This window comes from Lates calcarifer, linkage group LG7_2, assembly GCF_001640805.2.
Source record: "Lates calcarifer isolate ASB-BC8 linkage group LG7_2, TLL_Latcal_v3, whole genome shotgun sequence".
NCBI lineage: Eukaryota > Metazoa > Chordata > Actinopteri > Centropomidae > Lates > Lates calcarifer.
Genome location: NC_066854.1, coordinates 1512907 through 1530696, shown reverse-complemented (window position 1 = coordinate 1530696; position 17790 = coordinate 1512907). Strand labels below are relative to the sequence as shown.

Here is a 17790-nt window from a genome sequence, read left to right as displayed (position 1 = left end):
TCAGTTAGAGAATTTCTTTTGGTTGTGATGTTCGGTTTACTTACGTCAAAGCTCTCTGCCGCGCCACGATGAAATCTGGTTTCCCTCCTTTAAACACCAGCCTGGCGTTGGCCTGCACCCAGACCCACGTCCCGGTTTTGGCCAGCAGCCTGAAGACGGTCAAACCGCTGTCTCCGGTTTTTATCACTGGATACGACACAGAAACATTGATTTAACTGTAAAAAGAGATGTTTTATAACCAGACAGAAGGTGTTTACTTATTGTGGCTTCCTCAGTTACTGACTTCTTATGTGGTTGTCGGCGCAGTACATCATGTCGGCAGCGTGGATGAAGTGGTATCCTGAACCCTTCGTACAGAGCTCAGTTTCATTGTAACCGAGAACCACCTTCCCTCTGTGGGAAAAAGACACAAAATGTAAATGAGCAGCTGCTTCCTGCAGCTCAGATTCTCCAAATGAACAGACATTAACTGCCCGATTGTGTTTATTATGATTCTAAATGCTTTTATTAAGTCTCTTCATCTCTTTACTGTGTTGGTTAAGTGGCTGACTATGAATCAGATACCTGAATAATAAAGATTAATGAACAAATTCTTAGCATTTTCATGATTAATCATCTGAATCTTAATCCTGCACAGTTTTTTTCTTGCCTAGAGCTTCAGAAAAGCAGCTCTCCAGACTAGTCTGTTAATTTTCTGTTCATTTTATTTGCAGAGAATATTAAAACTAAACTAACATCTCATTTTCTTAGACATATAATTCATAATAAAGTTTTTCAGGGTTTCTTTCTCTAGAGAAACAAAAAACTTAAAGAAATATAAAGAAGACACTGTTAACCTTAAAAATAAATCTGTTAAATTTGATTTATATTTATTTTTTATGGCCAATACCAACAAAAAATGTTGGAATATAGCTCAGATTTTTGCTAAATGTGCTCTCTGCAATCATGTGACACTCGTCTACCTGGTGTCGATGCCCATGGGCGTGAAGTCCAGCTTGTGTTTGGTCTGGAAGATGAGCGTCTTGGTGCGGATCTCCAGGATGGATGGCGGCTGCAGTGGTGTGGCGATGGCGAACAGGGCGAGCTGAGGGGGCACCAGCGTCCCGTCCTCAGACACCCGGTTCTGACCGTGGAGGAACTTGAGGCGGCCGCGGAAGTTCAGGGCCTGAGGACGAGCGCATGTGTCTATGTCAGGGTTTATCAGCAGATTTTAAAATGTCATCCTGTACAGTTTAAATCACATTTCATCATTATAATCATGGCTGATGGTTTTTAATGGGGCGGGAGCGTGTTACCAGGAAGCCAGACGAGTTGTCAAGCAGGCAGCGAAACCGACAGCAGAAGTTTCTCTCCAGGAAAGACGAGTTTTCTGGAGGGACGGCCTCGGGCTCGTAGGTCATCACACTGCTGCTGATATCTGCAGAGCTCTGCTCACCTGTAAACCATCATCAAATATTTATTTACCTTACAAACACACAGTTACTTTTTCTCTTATCGTCAGCTGGAGGGTTTTAGGAGCTCTCACTGGTGCTCTGTGCGGTGCCGTCCTGGTTGCTGGTGGTCGGGTTGAGGGCAAAGTGAAGCTGTCGTCTGAAGAGAGCTCGGTCGTCTGTGTGGATCAGCTCGAACACACTCTGATGGACGACGTCCGACTGAGGGAACATGGAGAGACAAAGTCATGTCTGCATCTTTTCTGTTTTCTTTATCAGTGTAACTTTAATTTACTGTAAAAGGATGGTAAAAAAACACAAAAATACACCTTTATCTGTCTTAAAAGACCCAAATCTGTGATTCACATCCAGGAGATTTGTCTCTTTTTTGTGCAATTGATGAATTTTACTTGAGAAAACTATACCTGGACATCCCTCTTTCACCACTAGTGCATAAGATCATAACAAATATTAAATAATGGGTCCACAGCTTGTGTGTATTGGCACAAGTGTGTACCGCTGGCCCTCCTCCAGCTCAGCCCTCAGTGCTGGGCTCCATCCATGCCGCTGTTTGTCCTGGCGAGCTGCATTCGAGACGATGATGCAAGTATAAATGCACACACGGCGCGAACAATGCCCCCCCCGGTGGACGAGTGCCACCGACTTAAGGCTGGAAACACAGAGACGCCGTTGTGCTGAGAGGAACCGAGGTGCCGAGCAGGACCACACCTTCTGTCGACAAACACGCCAGACACAAAACCCTCCTTTGTCAGGGGCGCTGAGAAATGGCTTTGCCAGGCTTTGATGAGCTGAAAACAACCCTGAGGTCAGGATTTGTCAGCTCCAGAGGTTTGTGAAATATAACTTTTTTACCACGACAGAAACAGAAATCAGTGCACTGCAGCTCCTTGAAACTAAAAACACACAGCGGCATCGACAAATCAGCGTCATTTTCATCGTCCCATGGCTTCCCTCTTTTCATGTCCACTGTGATCTCGACTGTCTGCTCTTTATCTCTCCAGCTTCTCTCCCTCTGCTCTGTAACTGTATTCAGAGCCGCTCTATAAATAAAGTTTATAATGGCAATAAACAGTCGAAGCAGCTGGTGAGTTTTGGGCTTCACCAGCCGCGGCGGCCTCCGACAACAAAACGCTTCCTTCCCTGATTAGCATCCTGACTTCAAGCCTGTGTGTTTTTTGTTTTTTTTTTTACCACGTGCACTCTCCCCAGGCAACATTTTTTGGTTTCTTTCCCCTTCTCTTCGACTGCAGACATCTTTAACCCCGGTTCAAACGGATGTGTTTACAAGTCAAGAGTTCACAGCCAACAAAGCAGTTCAGTTCTCATGCACACACACACAGGCGCATGACTAACATGTTTCTGTCATTTAGCACGCTGTGCAGCTGAATTGCTGAATTACTCCGACATCTGGATAAATGATGCTCACAACAACGTCCAGTTGATTCAGGAAGCAGCTTTAGAAAATGACCTAAGTTAAGTTTAAATATTTCTTCATGACGCAGCTCTAATAAAACGCAAACAAACTCTTTAGAAGTGCAGTATTGATCAACGACAGTGTACCTGGCAACTGCAAACAGCTGCCTGTTTTTTCCACTGACAGGCTCAGATTGTTACTCTAGGTGTCTGACAACATTATGACAGGATTCCTACAGAGACAGAGCTTTTTATTAAAGAGTAATAACCAGAAACATCTCTATATATCTCTACCAGACTCCACTGACAAAAACAGGGATTTAGATATATAGAGATGTTTCTGGTTAAACTAAAAGGATTTTACTCTTTAATAAAAACCTCTGTCTCTGTAGGAATCCTATCATCATGTTGTCAGACACTGATAATAACAATCTGAGCCTGTCAGCCTGCCTGTTGGATTACACTGCAGCAGCTGTTTGCAGTGGTTCTTGACCAATCCTGCACTGGTTTTAATGATTTTTATCCCTAACGTGGGCTCAAACACTGAAACACTAGAGTTAGCCTTTCAGATTATTTTAAAGGCTGTCTTTTGGTTCCAGTTCTGTCCTGTATCCTCTGTACGATGTTTCTGTTTATGGTTACTTTTGTCTGTTTCACGTTTTTATTTGATTAATTATCAGACGTCAGAGTGTTCTTGGTTTTTACCACAGGGGGAGAGAGCTTTCGAAACAGTCACAGCTCGTAACTGCATGTGACAAACGAGAACAAAATGTTCACAGGGACAGATTTAAATCTGTGCAAACTGACTTTTGTATAGTGCACAAATAATGATGTGAAACCAGCTGCTTCGTAGAGAGTAGGAAACAGGTACAAACAGTGCAACACTAATGCTCCTTTTACAGGGTGTTTTAAGAGGAACATCAGAGTTCAGGAGGTCAATGAAGTGGAAACAGAGTTATTTCTGTGCTCAGGCTCCTCCTCAGCACCGGCTGATTTTATCATTTCTGGGGCAGATAATCGCTGCTCTAACCAAAGAAAAAAAAAAGCTCAACAGCAGATTTCGAAGAGGACTTAATCAGTTATGGGCAGACCAAGCTTCTCAATTCCCAGGCTCTGAACATGTTGCAAAACAGAGAAGCAGCGTGAGAAATATCAGATGATACGAACAGGAAAGAAGTAAAACTGAATAAAAAGGTCTGAAAAGTGAAATGAAAGTTTATTTTCATGTACAAATGACACAAAAGGAATTGAGAATGAAGGTTTTTGACAAAAGAAATGATCTGGTTATATTCTTCTGCATTTTATTGTTACTAGTGTTTGTTTTTGTAGCTTTCTGCCTCTTTTCATGCTGATTTTAAAACCATTTAACAAAAAAATCTGTTTGCATGAAAACATTTGATTTTCTCCCTGACAGATTTGATCTTGTTACTTTTAATTATGCAAAAAACTGCAAAAAAAAGTTTCCACATCTGGCAACTATAACAGACAACAACCTTTAAGTATATATCGGACATGTTCTCACCTGGTGGAAGCCGAGGAAGTCCTGGATGGTCGGGGACGTGTAGAAGATGTAACCTTCAGCCGTCACCACCAACACGAAGCCATTCAGCGCCTGAAGACCAGAGAAAAACCTTTATTATTTCCCTGTTTATTATATGTCTCTTTCTTCAGCTTTTCTGTCACACTGTTGTTGCACTGAGGTTGTAGTTTGGGGGCCTGTATTTACCTGGAGCAGCAGGTCTCCCTCAGAGAAGCCTACTCCGTCGATGGAGGTCACCTGGGAGGTGAAGGTCATGGAGGGAGAGGAGGTGGAGGTGGAGGACGGAGGCGTCAGCGCGTTCGGGACGCTCCCCCCGAACATCAGGCTCCGCTCGCTCGTCCAGCTGGAGCCATTCTGGCTTTTCTTCATGGTGGCTAAAGAGGAAAGACAAGATATTTATTTGACTCGTTTCTGTTTTTTATTGTCATTTTATTAATTAATTTCAACATTTTTGCAGAAACACACACATTTCCGATTTGCATATTTGTTCTTATCTCATTCAAAACAAGAAAAACAGGAAGTGAAACAATTTTTTTTCTCCACCCAGTGTATGAATCTCTGTGCAAAGCTGCAGACGTTAAGTTTTAGGTGATTGCAGCACGACTCCTGAGTCTGTCAGCAGCTGATTGTGTTTAACTTGACGTTTTCTCCCAAGAATCTGTTGAAATTTTCTTTTGTGAGAAAAAACAGAAAGAGGAACGGCACATCTCTGCGTCTTTCTATCAGGGTGGAGCTGCCTGATGTTTCCTGTCGTCTTACAACACTGTCGCTCAACTCTTCCTCCTCTCCCTCTTCCTCCTCTGACCTCTTATCACTGAGAGAGAAAACTAGAGAGAAACAACAACACCCTAAAAATATCCTGTCAGAGAGGAAGCAGGTGGATTTTAACGAAGGAAAACAGTTAGAGACGATGATGGAGGAGGAGGAGGACACATCTACGTCATTTTTTAAGCAAAATAAACACAGACATTTGCATCTACAACTTCTCCAAGCTGTTTATTCTTAATGTTATATCATTTTAAACCGAATATATTTGGGCTCTGAGCTACTGAGACGGATAAAACAATTTGGATTAATTAAGAAAATAAAAACAAAAACAGTGGTTATATCTGAGCTGCACCTTGTAAGTCAAACACTTAACACCACACAGAGTCAGTAGATTGATTAATAATGAGAATGATAATAAGCTGCAGCCGTACACGTCGTGCAGGCTGCTGTTTTTATCCAAGCTTCAAACTCTCTGACACACAGAGGATGGAGGATGGTTCAGTTCAGTTCAGGACAGACGAGGAACAGGCAGAGCCACAAAATTACCCGTTGGCCTCGCTGTTTTTTTTTTTACCCCGTGGACTGAACGCGGCGGGGTGGCAGGAAGTTTTGGAAGACGAGGCTCATGTGAAGTGGTCGACTCCATCGATCTGGATCGAGCCGGTTTTCTAATAGAAGAGTCTCGCCACCGACTGAAACACGCACATATAATTTAGAGATACTGGATAATGAGCCTCACATTATAACTTAGAACTCCCTGAAAAACATACATGGAGCTCTTTTTCTGGAAATGTTCTTTTTCTCTCACAGTGATTAAATATGTCAAGCTTCAAGTTTTCTCTCTTTAAAAACATCTGCAACAAGACTGACCACACAACTGGAGGAAAAGTCAGACTTTAGGCGACTTAATAGGATTTTTACACATATAATACTCTTTGTTTTCATAAAAGACATTTAAATTTAACCCTCCAGACTCTGTCTATTCAGCATTAAATACACTGGGCATGTTTTTACATGTAGAGACAAGCTGAGGAAAGTGCAAAATCAGATCACTTTACATCTAAATAAACAGTATTATTGTCTTAATTCTCGCATTTTTCTGTTGTATTTGTGTGTTTTGATAATGAAAACACATTTTTCAACCTCTAACAGTTCTATAATAACATTTTAAGTGATTTTTGTTAAAGATTTGATCATTTTTCAAGGCCCCTGAATCTTTGTTTTTCTCTCTGCAGCATTATACTTTGTTAAATTGACTTATAGCTGAGTTTATGCTTAAAATGATACCATGCCTGTGGGGTGAGACAGTTAAAAAGACAAAAATGAAAACACAGAAAGTCCCTAAAACTGGCCAAAGAGCAGTGACTGGTGAGATGTGAAACACAGAACACACTGGTAAAGACATTTCTGCAGTAGATTTGCTCGTTTGTTGAGGTTTCAAAAACTTCTACTCGTCCGGTGCCGTGACAGAAACGATCGCTGACGTGAAAAAGTGGGAAACATTCGAGGGGAAAAACTGTTTCATTTATTAGTTATTTTAGGTTTGGTTCCTTTCCCATCAGCAGGGACAGAAATGACACATTAATTTCAAGTTGTTTGGGAGTGAAACCCATTATTTTTTAAACCACAATGACTGAGAAAGCCTTAAAGAATCTGTCATTTCTAATCTGACGTGATCAGCGAGGTATCTGTTGTGTCCCAAGATTCAAATGTTCCACTTTCCCAAGACGTTCTCTCATGTTTGGGTCACATTTTGATCTGGTTTTCTACAAAAGTTGCACCAAGAAAAGAGTATTTTTTAGTTCCGCTGCACAAATAAACAATCCCTGTCTTTTATTAGAGCTTTAACATCATTCTCAACACAATTCAAGCGATCGCTCTAAACCTGCTCTGACCTCGGAGCTCGTGCTGAGCAGCCTGACTTTGAAAATCCTTCAAAAATGGCCGTGAAGCTTTAGTATTGCCGGGGGTGTTGGCACGCTGCACATCCTGAGGGGTTTATATACCCTTTAAATGTTTTCCAGCAACATATGGAATTGTCTGAGTTGAAACTGCAGCTGTTTTTTATCTGCAGGGCAGAGAGAGGAATATTAAAGATGAGAAAATTCAAAGCTTTTTCTCGGTTGTTTCGCCTCAGAAAAATCTGCAAAATGTTAATATACGTTCAGGGCTGTAGCTTGTGATTATATTCTCAATTATTTAATTGTTTTGTTTCACCTAAACCCAAAGATATTCAAGTTTAAAGCTGCGACTGATGACTATTTTCACTAAACTTTAATCTGACACTTATTTACTTGATTGTTTAGTGAATAAAATGTTCAAAAATATGTGAAATAATGAGGTAATTTATTTATTCTGTCAGTTATTATTAAAAAAAGCAGCAAATCTTCACATTTAAGAAATTAAAACCTGAGAATATTTGGTATTTTTGCCAATTAACTAAACTTAACTTAACTTAACCAGTCAGCCACCAGGTGGCAGTTGAGATGGTTTAGCTTTATGGACAGTCACCAAGACTCACTAATCAATTAATCCACCAACGGCTGCAGCTTTAATTCATTCATTAGCCATAAAAATCTGCATTTAAGCAGCTGAAACGGACAAATTACTTCGTGTTCTGTCATTTGACACAAAAACCGCCAAATATGAAGTTAAATCAAAGCGAGAGACGTCAACTTAAGTGGTTCGTTTTTGGGAATACTCGTTATATAAGCTTTAATAAGTTCCCAAAACTATTCCTTTCATGACTTCCTGGTTGAGTCAGACCACAAAAAACAACCACAAAAACTGGTTAATATCGTCAAAACACACAGTGTCCATAGACGTGGACGTGCCCAACTAAAGAGTACAGTTTGGTCAGGAAAGGCAGATAATTTGAGCCTGGTACAAAGACAGGAACATGCCAGGGAACAACCAAACCAGATGGGTTGGTTTAACACATTAAAGCACAAAGGAAGGAAATGCACCACTGCGGTTGAAACTGGGCACAATCTCCACCCAGTATATCCACATGAGGAAGACCAGGTGGTGTTACATTAAAAAAAAAAAAACGACATTTAAGTTTCATATCAAAGGATGCATTCTCCAGCTGTGGCAGGAAATGCAAATGCTGCGGGTGTTTCGCCAACATAACCAACCCAAAGTATTTGGTGCCCGCCCAAAACAGAAACACACGGCACGAGCGGGCCCTGGTTTGATCATAAAAATATGGCGGGAACACATAATTTGAGTTATGGATTTGGACGGGATTTGGTTCACCAACAGAGAAAACAGAAAGACCCAAGATTTGTTTGGTAAGAAACATAAATCAAACAGTTAAAGAGACAGAAAGAGGGAAAAAAACTGTCCAGGATTTTATTTTTTATTACACTAAGATGCCCTTTTGTGCTGATTTACGCCACTGTCTGTTTTATTTAGTTTGATTAATGGCGCTGCATACCAATCATATTCCCAAAGCTGCATTTTACTGGTTTCACACATGTTGGCCGACGGCCACCCTGCGAGCTCAGGCTCAAAAATTCTATTACTGATGCAGTAACAGCCAGTAAATACACATTAAAGGCAATGAAGAAGAGATTAAATGACACCCAAAAGAAAAACTATAAATGCTATCTATGCTATAACCAGAATTTTATCGTTTTATTGCTGCTTTGCATGTCTGCAAGTGCAAGTAACTGCAACTGCATTACTTGTTTTGTTGCTTTTGCCGTGTTTATCTTCTTGTCTGGCAGCTGTCTGTCATCATGTTGTCTTCCCTCTATAATTTGTATAATTATTTATAAAGGACTGCAGCCAGCTGGCTAACACTGGCACATGATTAATGTCCTTTGATGTCCTCATAAATAAATTAATTAAGTCAAAGAGTAAGCATGTGGAAGTTAAAAACTGAGATGATGTGGCTCCTTTTCCACAATCACTGTCTCTACCAGAATCCATAGAGAAAAACAGGGATTTAACCAGGAGCTGCTGGAATACCACTGCCTCCATCTGTTAGTCTGTCTGTGTAACTGTGGGACTTTCAGTGGAGGAAGAAGTAATCAGATACTTTACTGAAGTAAAAGTACCACACAGTAGCACAGACAGACTAACAGTAGTATTCCAGCAGCTCCTGTGTTCTGCTCGTTTTTGTCAATGGAGTCTGGTAGTGATATATAGTGATGTTTCTAGTTAAACAAAAAGGATCTTATTCATTTATAAAAAAAAGGTCTATCTCTGTGGGAATCCTATCCAGTTCCCTAAATATAATGAAAATGAATCAATGAGTGAAAAATAAAATGTAAACTCCTCACAACACTTTTATTCTTCTACAAAAAATGCATCTCATCTGATTTTTTTTTTTTTACACAAAACTAAAGATCAAAATAGTCTGAATCTTTTGTCTGAAGCACAAGCAGCGATAACTCATACATCCTCAAATGCATACGTCTGTTTTAAAGCTAAAATCATGCACAGACAGACTTTGGTAATTTCCCATCAAATAGCAGCTTCATGTTAAAACAGACTCATTTCTAATCCCATGCTCCTTTGCTTGCCTTCCCGCTCCTCTCGGGGAGTGTTTCACCCCCCCGCCTGCCACAGGTGCCCTGCCAAATGTTTTACTGCTCCCACGCGATGCCCTGCACGCCGTTAAACATGATTTATTGCCAAACACATCGATCGATTTCATACACTCTCACATTTCACGAATTTAAATACTGAATCCTTTCTTCTTTCTCAGCCCTACAGCAGCGTTTCACACAGGCACACAGGGACTGCTTTTCTTCCTTTTCTCTAATGTTTATTTACCTTTTACCATTATGACGAGTCCCGCTGCAACCACAGACATTTACTTTTGGGCTTTTAGCAGCTTTACAGAGGCTGTTTTTGCCAAAGGTCTTGGTGAAAAACAACTCCCTGGAGCCCAAATCTGTCCAAATATCCATCAAAAACTCAACGATATTATCATATATGACAAAGACAAGCAGCAGTTCTTAACATTTTAGAGACTTTTTTGCTTGAAAAATGAATGAGAAACATCTCATATTCAGAACCTAAACATCCATTTCTTTTTTCTTTGAGGTTTTCTCTCGTCACCTTGTTTTAGGCTGATTAACGCCGCCTACTCATGACCAGGAGCTCGTTTGTGATTACTGGCATGCCTTTGAATTGCTACATAAGGTTAAAGTGAAGTGAAGAAGGGAAGAGTTAATGTCTGTAAAGTTAAATAAAACATGTCTTTCTGGAGCAAAGTAGTCGAAGGAGACACAACAGTCATGGACAAGGTGTTTAGACTTTTTTAACGCAGAGAATTCAATTTAATTTCTGTTTCACTGTCATACTAGTGAAAGAAAAACAGGGACAATAAGGAAGAATAATGGACCCAGGTACTTGGCAAAAGCGGTGATGGGTAGATGACCCAGTTAAAAAACTGATCTCCTAGCTACTGTGGCTAACAGCAGCAATAACATTAATGATCATAAATAGTAATTATACATAATAACTCTACAAAAAGCCTCCTGCATGCACAATTATAGTTTATAGATGTATGTATTTTTTTATGTCATTTATTATTATTCTTTTCGTTGATTTCAGAATTCACTCGTTCGTTTCCCCTCCTGTGAAGATGCTCAGTCCAGCTGTTCCACACTCATTCATCCGAGACAAATGCTGCTAAATCACTCGTTCCTGCCACTTAAGGCCAAAATCTGTTCATCAGTCACAGCTTCCCTTCACTCAGTGCTCCTTCCTCTCTGTACTGGAAACAAAAACCTGCACACTCTCAACCTCACCACACCTTTTCTGTAACCTGACCACACACAAACATTCATCGGCAATGTAGGAATGATAGATGACACTTACGCAGAATCATCTTACGGGAATATGATTTGTCAACAGACGACACCTGAAGACTAAATTTAGACGTGCAACACCTGAAAAAAGTGACATTTACAGTCAAACAGTGTGCAATAGTCCAAACAGAAACTGGGCAGGACTGAACTTGTGCGCTTTGTCGACTAAATCCAACACTTTTTCTTGGACTGGATGATGATTGTAAGGACAAATATGAAACAGTTGTCCATATGTGTAACACAAACAACATGTGGTGTGTGTGGGTTGTTAACAAATATTGAGTTAAGATGTATGTCACCCAAAACTAGACACAAGAATTTTTAAGAGTGCACGTCTTTGTCTTTGGTTTCACTGTTGCCTTAGTGTGGTTTTGGTGTAAGTGTGTGAAGGGGGGGCAGGGGGAGGTGGGGGTGGTCTGTCCAGGCATGCCCAGAGTTGGAGGCCTCCATCACACACTCATACACACTCATAGCTGGAGGCGATCTGGTTTGGTGGTTCAGCGTCTCGGTGCAGCAACAATGAGCTATTTTAGTAGTGAAAAGAACGTGGTGAGACAGAAGATCGATTAAGACGAGGAAGAAAGAAGAAATGAAAGAAGTGTGTGAGGTTTATAAATAGAGAAAGTGTGAAAGTGCTAAATAAAGAAAATGAAGAAGTGGAAGAGGACAAAAAGAGAAAACAAAAAGGAATAAATATGTTTACACAAAAGATGAAGAAATAAAGATCAAACCTGAGAGGACCTCTGCAGGTGCCCTGGGGAACTCCCAGGCTTTTTTTAAAAAAAAGCCCCTCTTCATTTCATTTACCCCCCTCTACCCCTAAATGCTGAGGTTTTAACAAGGAACAGCTGACTCCTACTGACTGCCAGAGCCCTTGTAAAACAGGAGAAACCCCCAAAACCACTACCCCCACCACCACCACCCCTCCGCCTCCTCTCCTTCATCGTCGTCTCCTATGGTTTTACAGTGAAGACGAGGGGCCCTGGAGCGCTCGATTCGCCCCCTCCCCACATTCATTTAGAGGCTGTACACTGATCAAAAAAGGTTCTGTACAGTACCAACAAAGCTCGGTGCTATGAAGACCCCCTCCTCCACCCTTTCCGATGCTCTTGTGGTTCGATACTGAAGTTTAACAGCCCTCAGATGGTTTGACAGTAACTTTACGGGGCTGTAAAGGAGCTAAAAGTGCTCTACTGCTCTACTGCCTCTACATATGACCTTAATGCTGGAGTGTTTACATGCACTGTGTCTGGTTTGCTTGCTCTGGATGAGACATGACACGAAGCTAAAACGATAATAAATGCAGAAAATGAGAAATCAGCAAGTTTTAGTTACTTTTTAACTTGCTGGTTCCACCTAATCTGATGCTTTTCTTCATCATTTACAATAATAAACAGAGTATTTTTTCATTTTGGACTCTTTTTTGGACATTTTAAGATGCAACTTTTCACTCTGAGAAACCAAAACAAGCATTTTTCTTTCCTGTTCTGATCCTGATCTTGTTTCGTTAGTTTTCACTGTTTGCTTTCTTTAGATCCTTTTTTTTTCTGGGTGTGGACCTTAAAGACAAAAATCTGTGCGCTTGTTGACCCTCCATCATAAAACCCACACTTACATGAAATGATTTTAGGCTGGTGCAACCCCTCAAAACCTCCACCACCTCACCTCTTTTCTCCCATTTCTATCATATTTGCAAACACGCCCCCTCCTCCCTCCTCCATCCCTCCATCTCCCAACAGCCGCTCTGAAGCACTTTGCGGTTTCTCCTGACTTTGAAACCCAAGAGCTGAATGGAGTCATTGTTCTCCATCGCTTTGGACTGCAGGATGGAGGGGGAGGAGGAGGAGGGAGGAGGAGGGAGGAGGAGGGGGGGTGACAGGAGATCGGCATCACCGACACTCGCGCTCTCCCCCTCTCTCCGTTTCTCCCTTTCACTCTCAGCAATGCTCGCTCTCCCTCTCCTGTGATCCTCTCGGTGCAGGTTTGGACATGAACGGCGAGAAGGACTTTTGCTAAAGCACAAAAAAAAAAGGCCTTGTCTGGTTTGGAAATCGAGAAGGGTTTCAGATTCAAAAACTCTCTGAGTGCTTCTCCATTTGGTCTCCGGCTTTAAATCATCTCTCTCTCTCAGTGTTTTTAACATTTTTCATCTGTTGTCTGATGTGTGTTGTTTCCTGTTTTGCTGCTGTTGCTTTGATCAGCAACATTTAGTTCAATTAGGCACACACACAGCACAGACCACATGTAATCTGCTCTGTAAATAAATTACATTATCTGTCCTTTAGCGGGTGCTATCAGAATTCAATTTAACCTACACATATTTACAAGTATTTATTTCAATTAACATGCAGCATGTAGTAGGTTTATTTTAGTTTAAGCACATGTTTATCTCTGTATTTATTAGCCCTATCTCATGCTCGTGAACTGATTAATCAATCAGCTAACTGATCAAAATGTGAGAATTTGCTGCTTTTCTTAGTCGTACCTTGTAGTAAAGTTAATGTTTTGGACTGTTAGTCGCTCCAGGATTTACACTATACCAGACTTTATTGATCCTTTGCAGGAAATGACTTTGTTAACACACACTACAACCAACATATCTGCAAACCAAAAGACACAGAGGAAGAAAAGAAGAAGCCTTTACAGACATTGTATTGAAATACTGAAAGATAGTCTTTAAAAGAAAGAGGGGTGATGGAGGAGTTTGTGTCCTCAGGTAGAAGGAGAGGAGTTAAACAGCTCGTGCTCGTACATTTCAAAGTTTGAAGATGCAGAAGAAGCTCAGTGGGCGCCATTTTGACAGCGACAGAGTTCAGTGACCCAAAACAGAAAAACATTTACGCTGCAAAAACTGGTTAAAAAAAAACTGGTAAAAATCCTATTAATTTAACACTTTTATGTCTTTTTCTTGGAGGCGAGTCTCTCCTCATTGACACCCGTCACTCACGACTGATCTAAAGCCCTGATTGCTGATGTGACACTAATCTTCCTCTAATCTCACCCTGTTTTCTTCCTCCACGGCGGTCGTTACTGTGACTTCCTGCTCTGCGGTCAGAAGTCTCACATTGATAACCACAACTATTCCGCTGATGGCCACGCCCAAACGGAGAGAGCCCACAGAAAAACCGTAAACAACCCGCGAGGGAAGCGTGAAAGGGGCTGAAAATACGAAACGAGGCTGTAAAATGTAACTCGACTGTTTGTGATTTTAAGGAGGAGAAAGCGTCAGACTTCAGGACTTAAGGTTCGTGTCGACAGAGTTTCTGCGCAGCAACGTCGCTGCAGGCCTGATGATTCCTGCTGTCACTCGTTTCCTGGAATAATCCGTCAAACACACACACACACACACACACACACACACACACACACACACACACACACACACACACACACCCTTTGTACATACAAGCAGGCAAAAGCAGGTTCAGTCACAGACGTGCTGTACGAGCGTTCAGAAACAACACACACAACGTCCTGTGATAGGTGGCGCTCTGAAAACACAAGCCCACACACACACACACACACACACACACACACACACACAGCTCCAGCCCTCAACCTGCTCTTCCTATGACACTGCTGACCTCTGACCCCAGGCATGCTGCGATAAGGCCTGAGTCTGGAGGAGACGTCTCAGCGTTTACATTCCTGTGTCTGAACGGCAGGTTACCCTCGGGTGATACTGCACACGACCCACCACACCCTCACACACACACACACACACACACACACACTGGGATTGTACCATTCACTCACTGAAAGGGGGGGCGAGTTGAGGAGTTCATCTGCAGAACACTGTTGTGGAGAAAACACAGGTGGGTGGGCCTCTTTGAAAGCCGAGTCTTCCTCACACTCGTCCAACGACACCGTCACACTGTCGGTACATGTCGCTCAAACTCAACATTTTAAATTCTGATTTTATTTTGTGCAAAAGCAGCTCCAGGTGCTTCAACAACAACACAGAGAGGTAGATAACTGCAGATGCACAGAAATACATAAATAAACACACAAAGATTCGTCCATTATCATCAGTTTGAGTCCTTTTTTTGACTCTTAGTTTAGTTTTCACCTTTTTTGACTTTTTATAGACAAAATTGACATTAAACAATAATGAAAATAATCTTTAGTTGCAGAAGAAAAAGCAATTATATAAAGTATGTGATTGTAAACTGAGTATCTTTTGGTTTTGGAAGGTTGGTCGAAAAAAACAAGACACTTACAGACATTTTTCACAAAACAATTCACAGATTAATCAAGAACCTTCATCAATAATCACTATAAGATGTGAAGATCTCATGCTTTTCTTTAACATAGATGACAAACCAACTGAGTATCTGTTGGTTTCAGGCTTGGAGAAATTTAAAAACTGCATTTAACATTTTGTAGATGAAGAAATTCATCAGTTAATGGAGGAAATGATCTTATTTGCATTAGCTGTTCTCACAGTAAATGAACATTAAGTATTTTAAACACATTTTCTTGGACATGTGGTAAAAATATAGAGTCAAAATAAGCACACTGTGCTCTGTTGAAAACTGCAGAAGCTGCAGAATTATAGAAAAAACTGAAATTATCAGAGCAAAGATCAGAACATGTTTTCCTGCTCCAAAATAAAAGAGAAATATACATTAACGACCATCACTAACACGCTGAAGGTGGGTTTGCCCTTTGTAATTATGGTAGTTTTATAAAATAACTGAATGCTGGGATTATATCTGTCATATCAAAGGCACTAACCATCACATGTAGTTTCATATATAAAGCTGCAGCTTAAAATATCCTGGTTCCATCACAGGGAGGCGTCTGTTCATTCAGCCTTAATAAAAATTAAAAAATCTGTTAAGATAACATCTCGGTGCCCTCGAGCAAGGCAGCGCACACCAGTAGCTGACAGCACAAGACTGTGGTTTTTGTGGAAACATAGTGACGACACAAAGGGATTTTTTTTTATTCCTGCGAACCGATCGCTGATTGGAAAATAAAACGCTCCGCTGAGAAAGGTCGAAGAAGTGGGTCGATTTCACGCAGAGAGAAAAAACAGAAGCCAATGAAACTAAAGCAGAGTTTGGCAACATGATTTGGAGAAGTGTTTAACCCAAAAAGCAGAAGGTTAAGATGTTAAGGTCCACACCCAGAGGGAAAGAAAGAAAGAAAGAAAGAAAAGAAAACAAAGTCTGAGGCTCAGGAGGGTGTATGTGCTTCAACACAACTGATGGAAACACGGCTAATTTGCTGTAGTTGCTGCTTACTTTCAAATGAACTCTTCTCTACACACTCACACACACATTAACACACACTCTCTCACACACACACACACACACACTCAGCCTCGCGTGCGAACTTTCAACCCCCGGCATCCTGAGCTGAGAAAGGAGAGGAAGGAGGCCGGCGGAGGAAAAGACAAGGAGAGAGAGAGGGAGAGGGAGGGAAAACATTTAGCGTGATTATTGTGTGAACAGCGCGCGCGCACACACACACAAACACACACACACACACACAAACACACACAAACACACACAAACACACACACACGCATTGGCGACGGCTGCCAAAGCGTCTGATATGCCTTTACTGGCTTTTGAATGGTTTGCATGATTACATGTTCTCCAATTTGGAACTGCTAAATGTTATTATACAGTAGATACTGATGAGGGAGGAGGAGGAGGAGGAGGAGGAGAGGGGGTGAGGTAGAAGGAGGGGGAGGAGGAGGAGGGGGGAGAAAACAGAGCAGGGGGAGAGAGAGAAAAGTGGAAAGAGAGGAAGGAGGTGAGAGGTGGCAACAGAAAAGAAGTAACAGGAGGTGAAAGGAGGAGAAAAGGGGGAGGGAAGAAAAGGGAGGAAGGGGGGGGAAGAGGTGCAAGGAGGTAAGGGGAGAGAAGAAGAGGAGGAGGAAAATGTGAGAGACGGGAGGCAGAGAGAGGAAGGAGAGGAGGAGGAAAGAGAAGCGAAGTAAAGAGAGATGAAAGGAGGATGCTGAGATTTTGTGGAGGAGTTGATGGAGGGTGAGGAGAGACAAGAGGGGGAGAAAGAGGAGAGGAGGTGGGAGGAAGAGGAGGATGGAGAGAAAAGAGGTGAAGAAGCATGGAGGTGAGTGAGGGAGGAAAGAAATGGGAGTGGGAGGAGGAGGAGGGTGAGGAGAGACAGGAGCAGGGGGGAGGTAATCTGTAATGGAGTTTGAAGCATAATGTAGCTCCGGTGCTCTTATCGCTGTCGTGCCATGGACCCATTGAGGACAGGAAACCACCTCCCGACACACACACACACACACACACACACACACACACACACACACACTGCCCTGACTTTTCATCCACACTGTAATCAAGCTGGAAGTAGGAGAAAAGGTTATCTCCGTCTAAACAAGTGGCCATCTGCACCAAACCTGGTTCAAAAAACTCTGAATTTAAGACGCAGACTTCTCACCATCAGACTTCATCTTACTATCATCAAATCTGTGTGTTCTTCACTTTCTCTCTCTCTGTCGTCACCACGCTCCTTCCTGTCTGCACCAAACCACACTCCGAAACCTTACAAACCTTAAAACCTCCACTCAAACCTACATTATTTCTGTGCAGGACTGCAGCTCTGGAGAGGAATAAATCCTCCAAAAAAGCAGCAGAGGATTTGCATGGGGGCATTTCTCCATTCGTCTTGATGCAAAAACATGGTGACACCTTCAAGTGTTGCTGGAGCAGGTTCAGTGATTGTTGTTATTGCCAGTGACAGCTGTAATGTTAATCCTGAAGCCTGATTAGCTGACGTACTTACTGCTGCTGTGAGAACTCATCGC

At 41.8% G+C, this 17790-nt stretch overlaps 1 protein-coding gene across 1 annotated transcript in view; it reads right to left on the bottom strand.

The window, feature by feature from the left end:
- ahr2 (aryl hydrocarbon receptor 2) overlaps positions 1 to 17790 on the bottom strand; it is a 63109-nt gene that overhangs the window by 6691 nt on the left and 38628 nt on the right. The window contains exons 3-9 of the mRNA XM_018661285.2: positions 4591 to 4778; positions 4387 to 4476; positions 1526 to 1652; positions 1296 to 1435; positions 963 to 1165; positions 284 to 393; positions 45 to 186 (exon numbers count right to left, since the gene is read on the bottom strand). Of these exons, the coding sequence (XP_018516801.1) occupies positions 45 to 186; positions 284 to 393; positions 963 to 1165; positions 1296 to 1435; positions 1526 to 1652; positions 4387 to 4476; positions 4591 to 4778 (1000 nt within the window). The remainder of the gene's footprint in view (positions 1 to 44; positions 187 to 283; positions 394 to 962; positions 1166 to 1295; positions 1436 to 1525; positions 1653 to 4386; positions 4477 to 4590; positions 4779 to 17790) is intronic.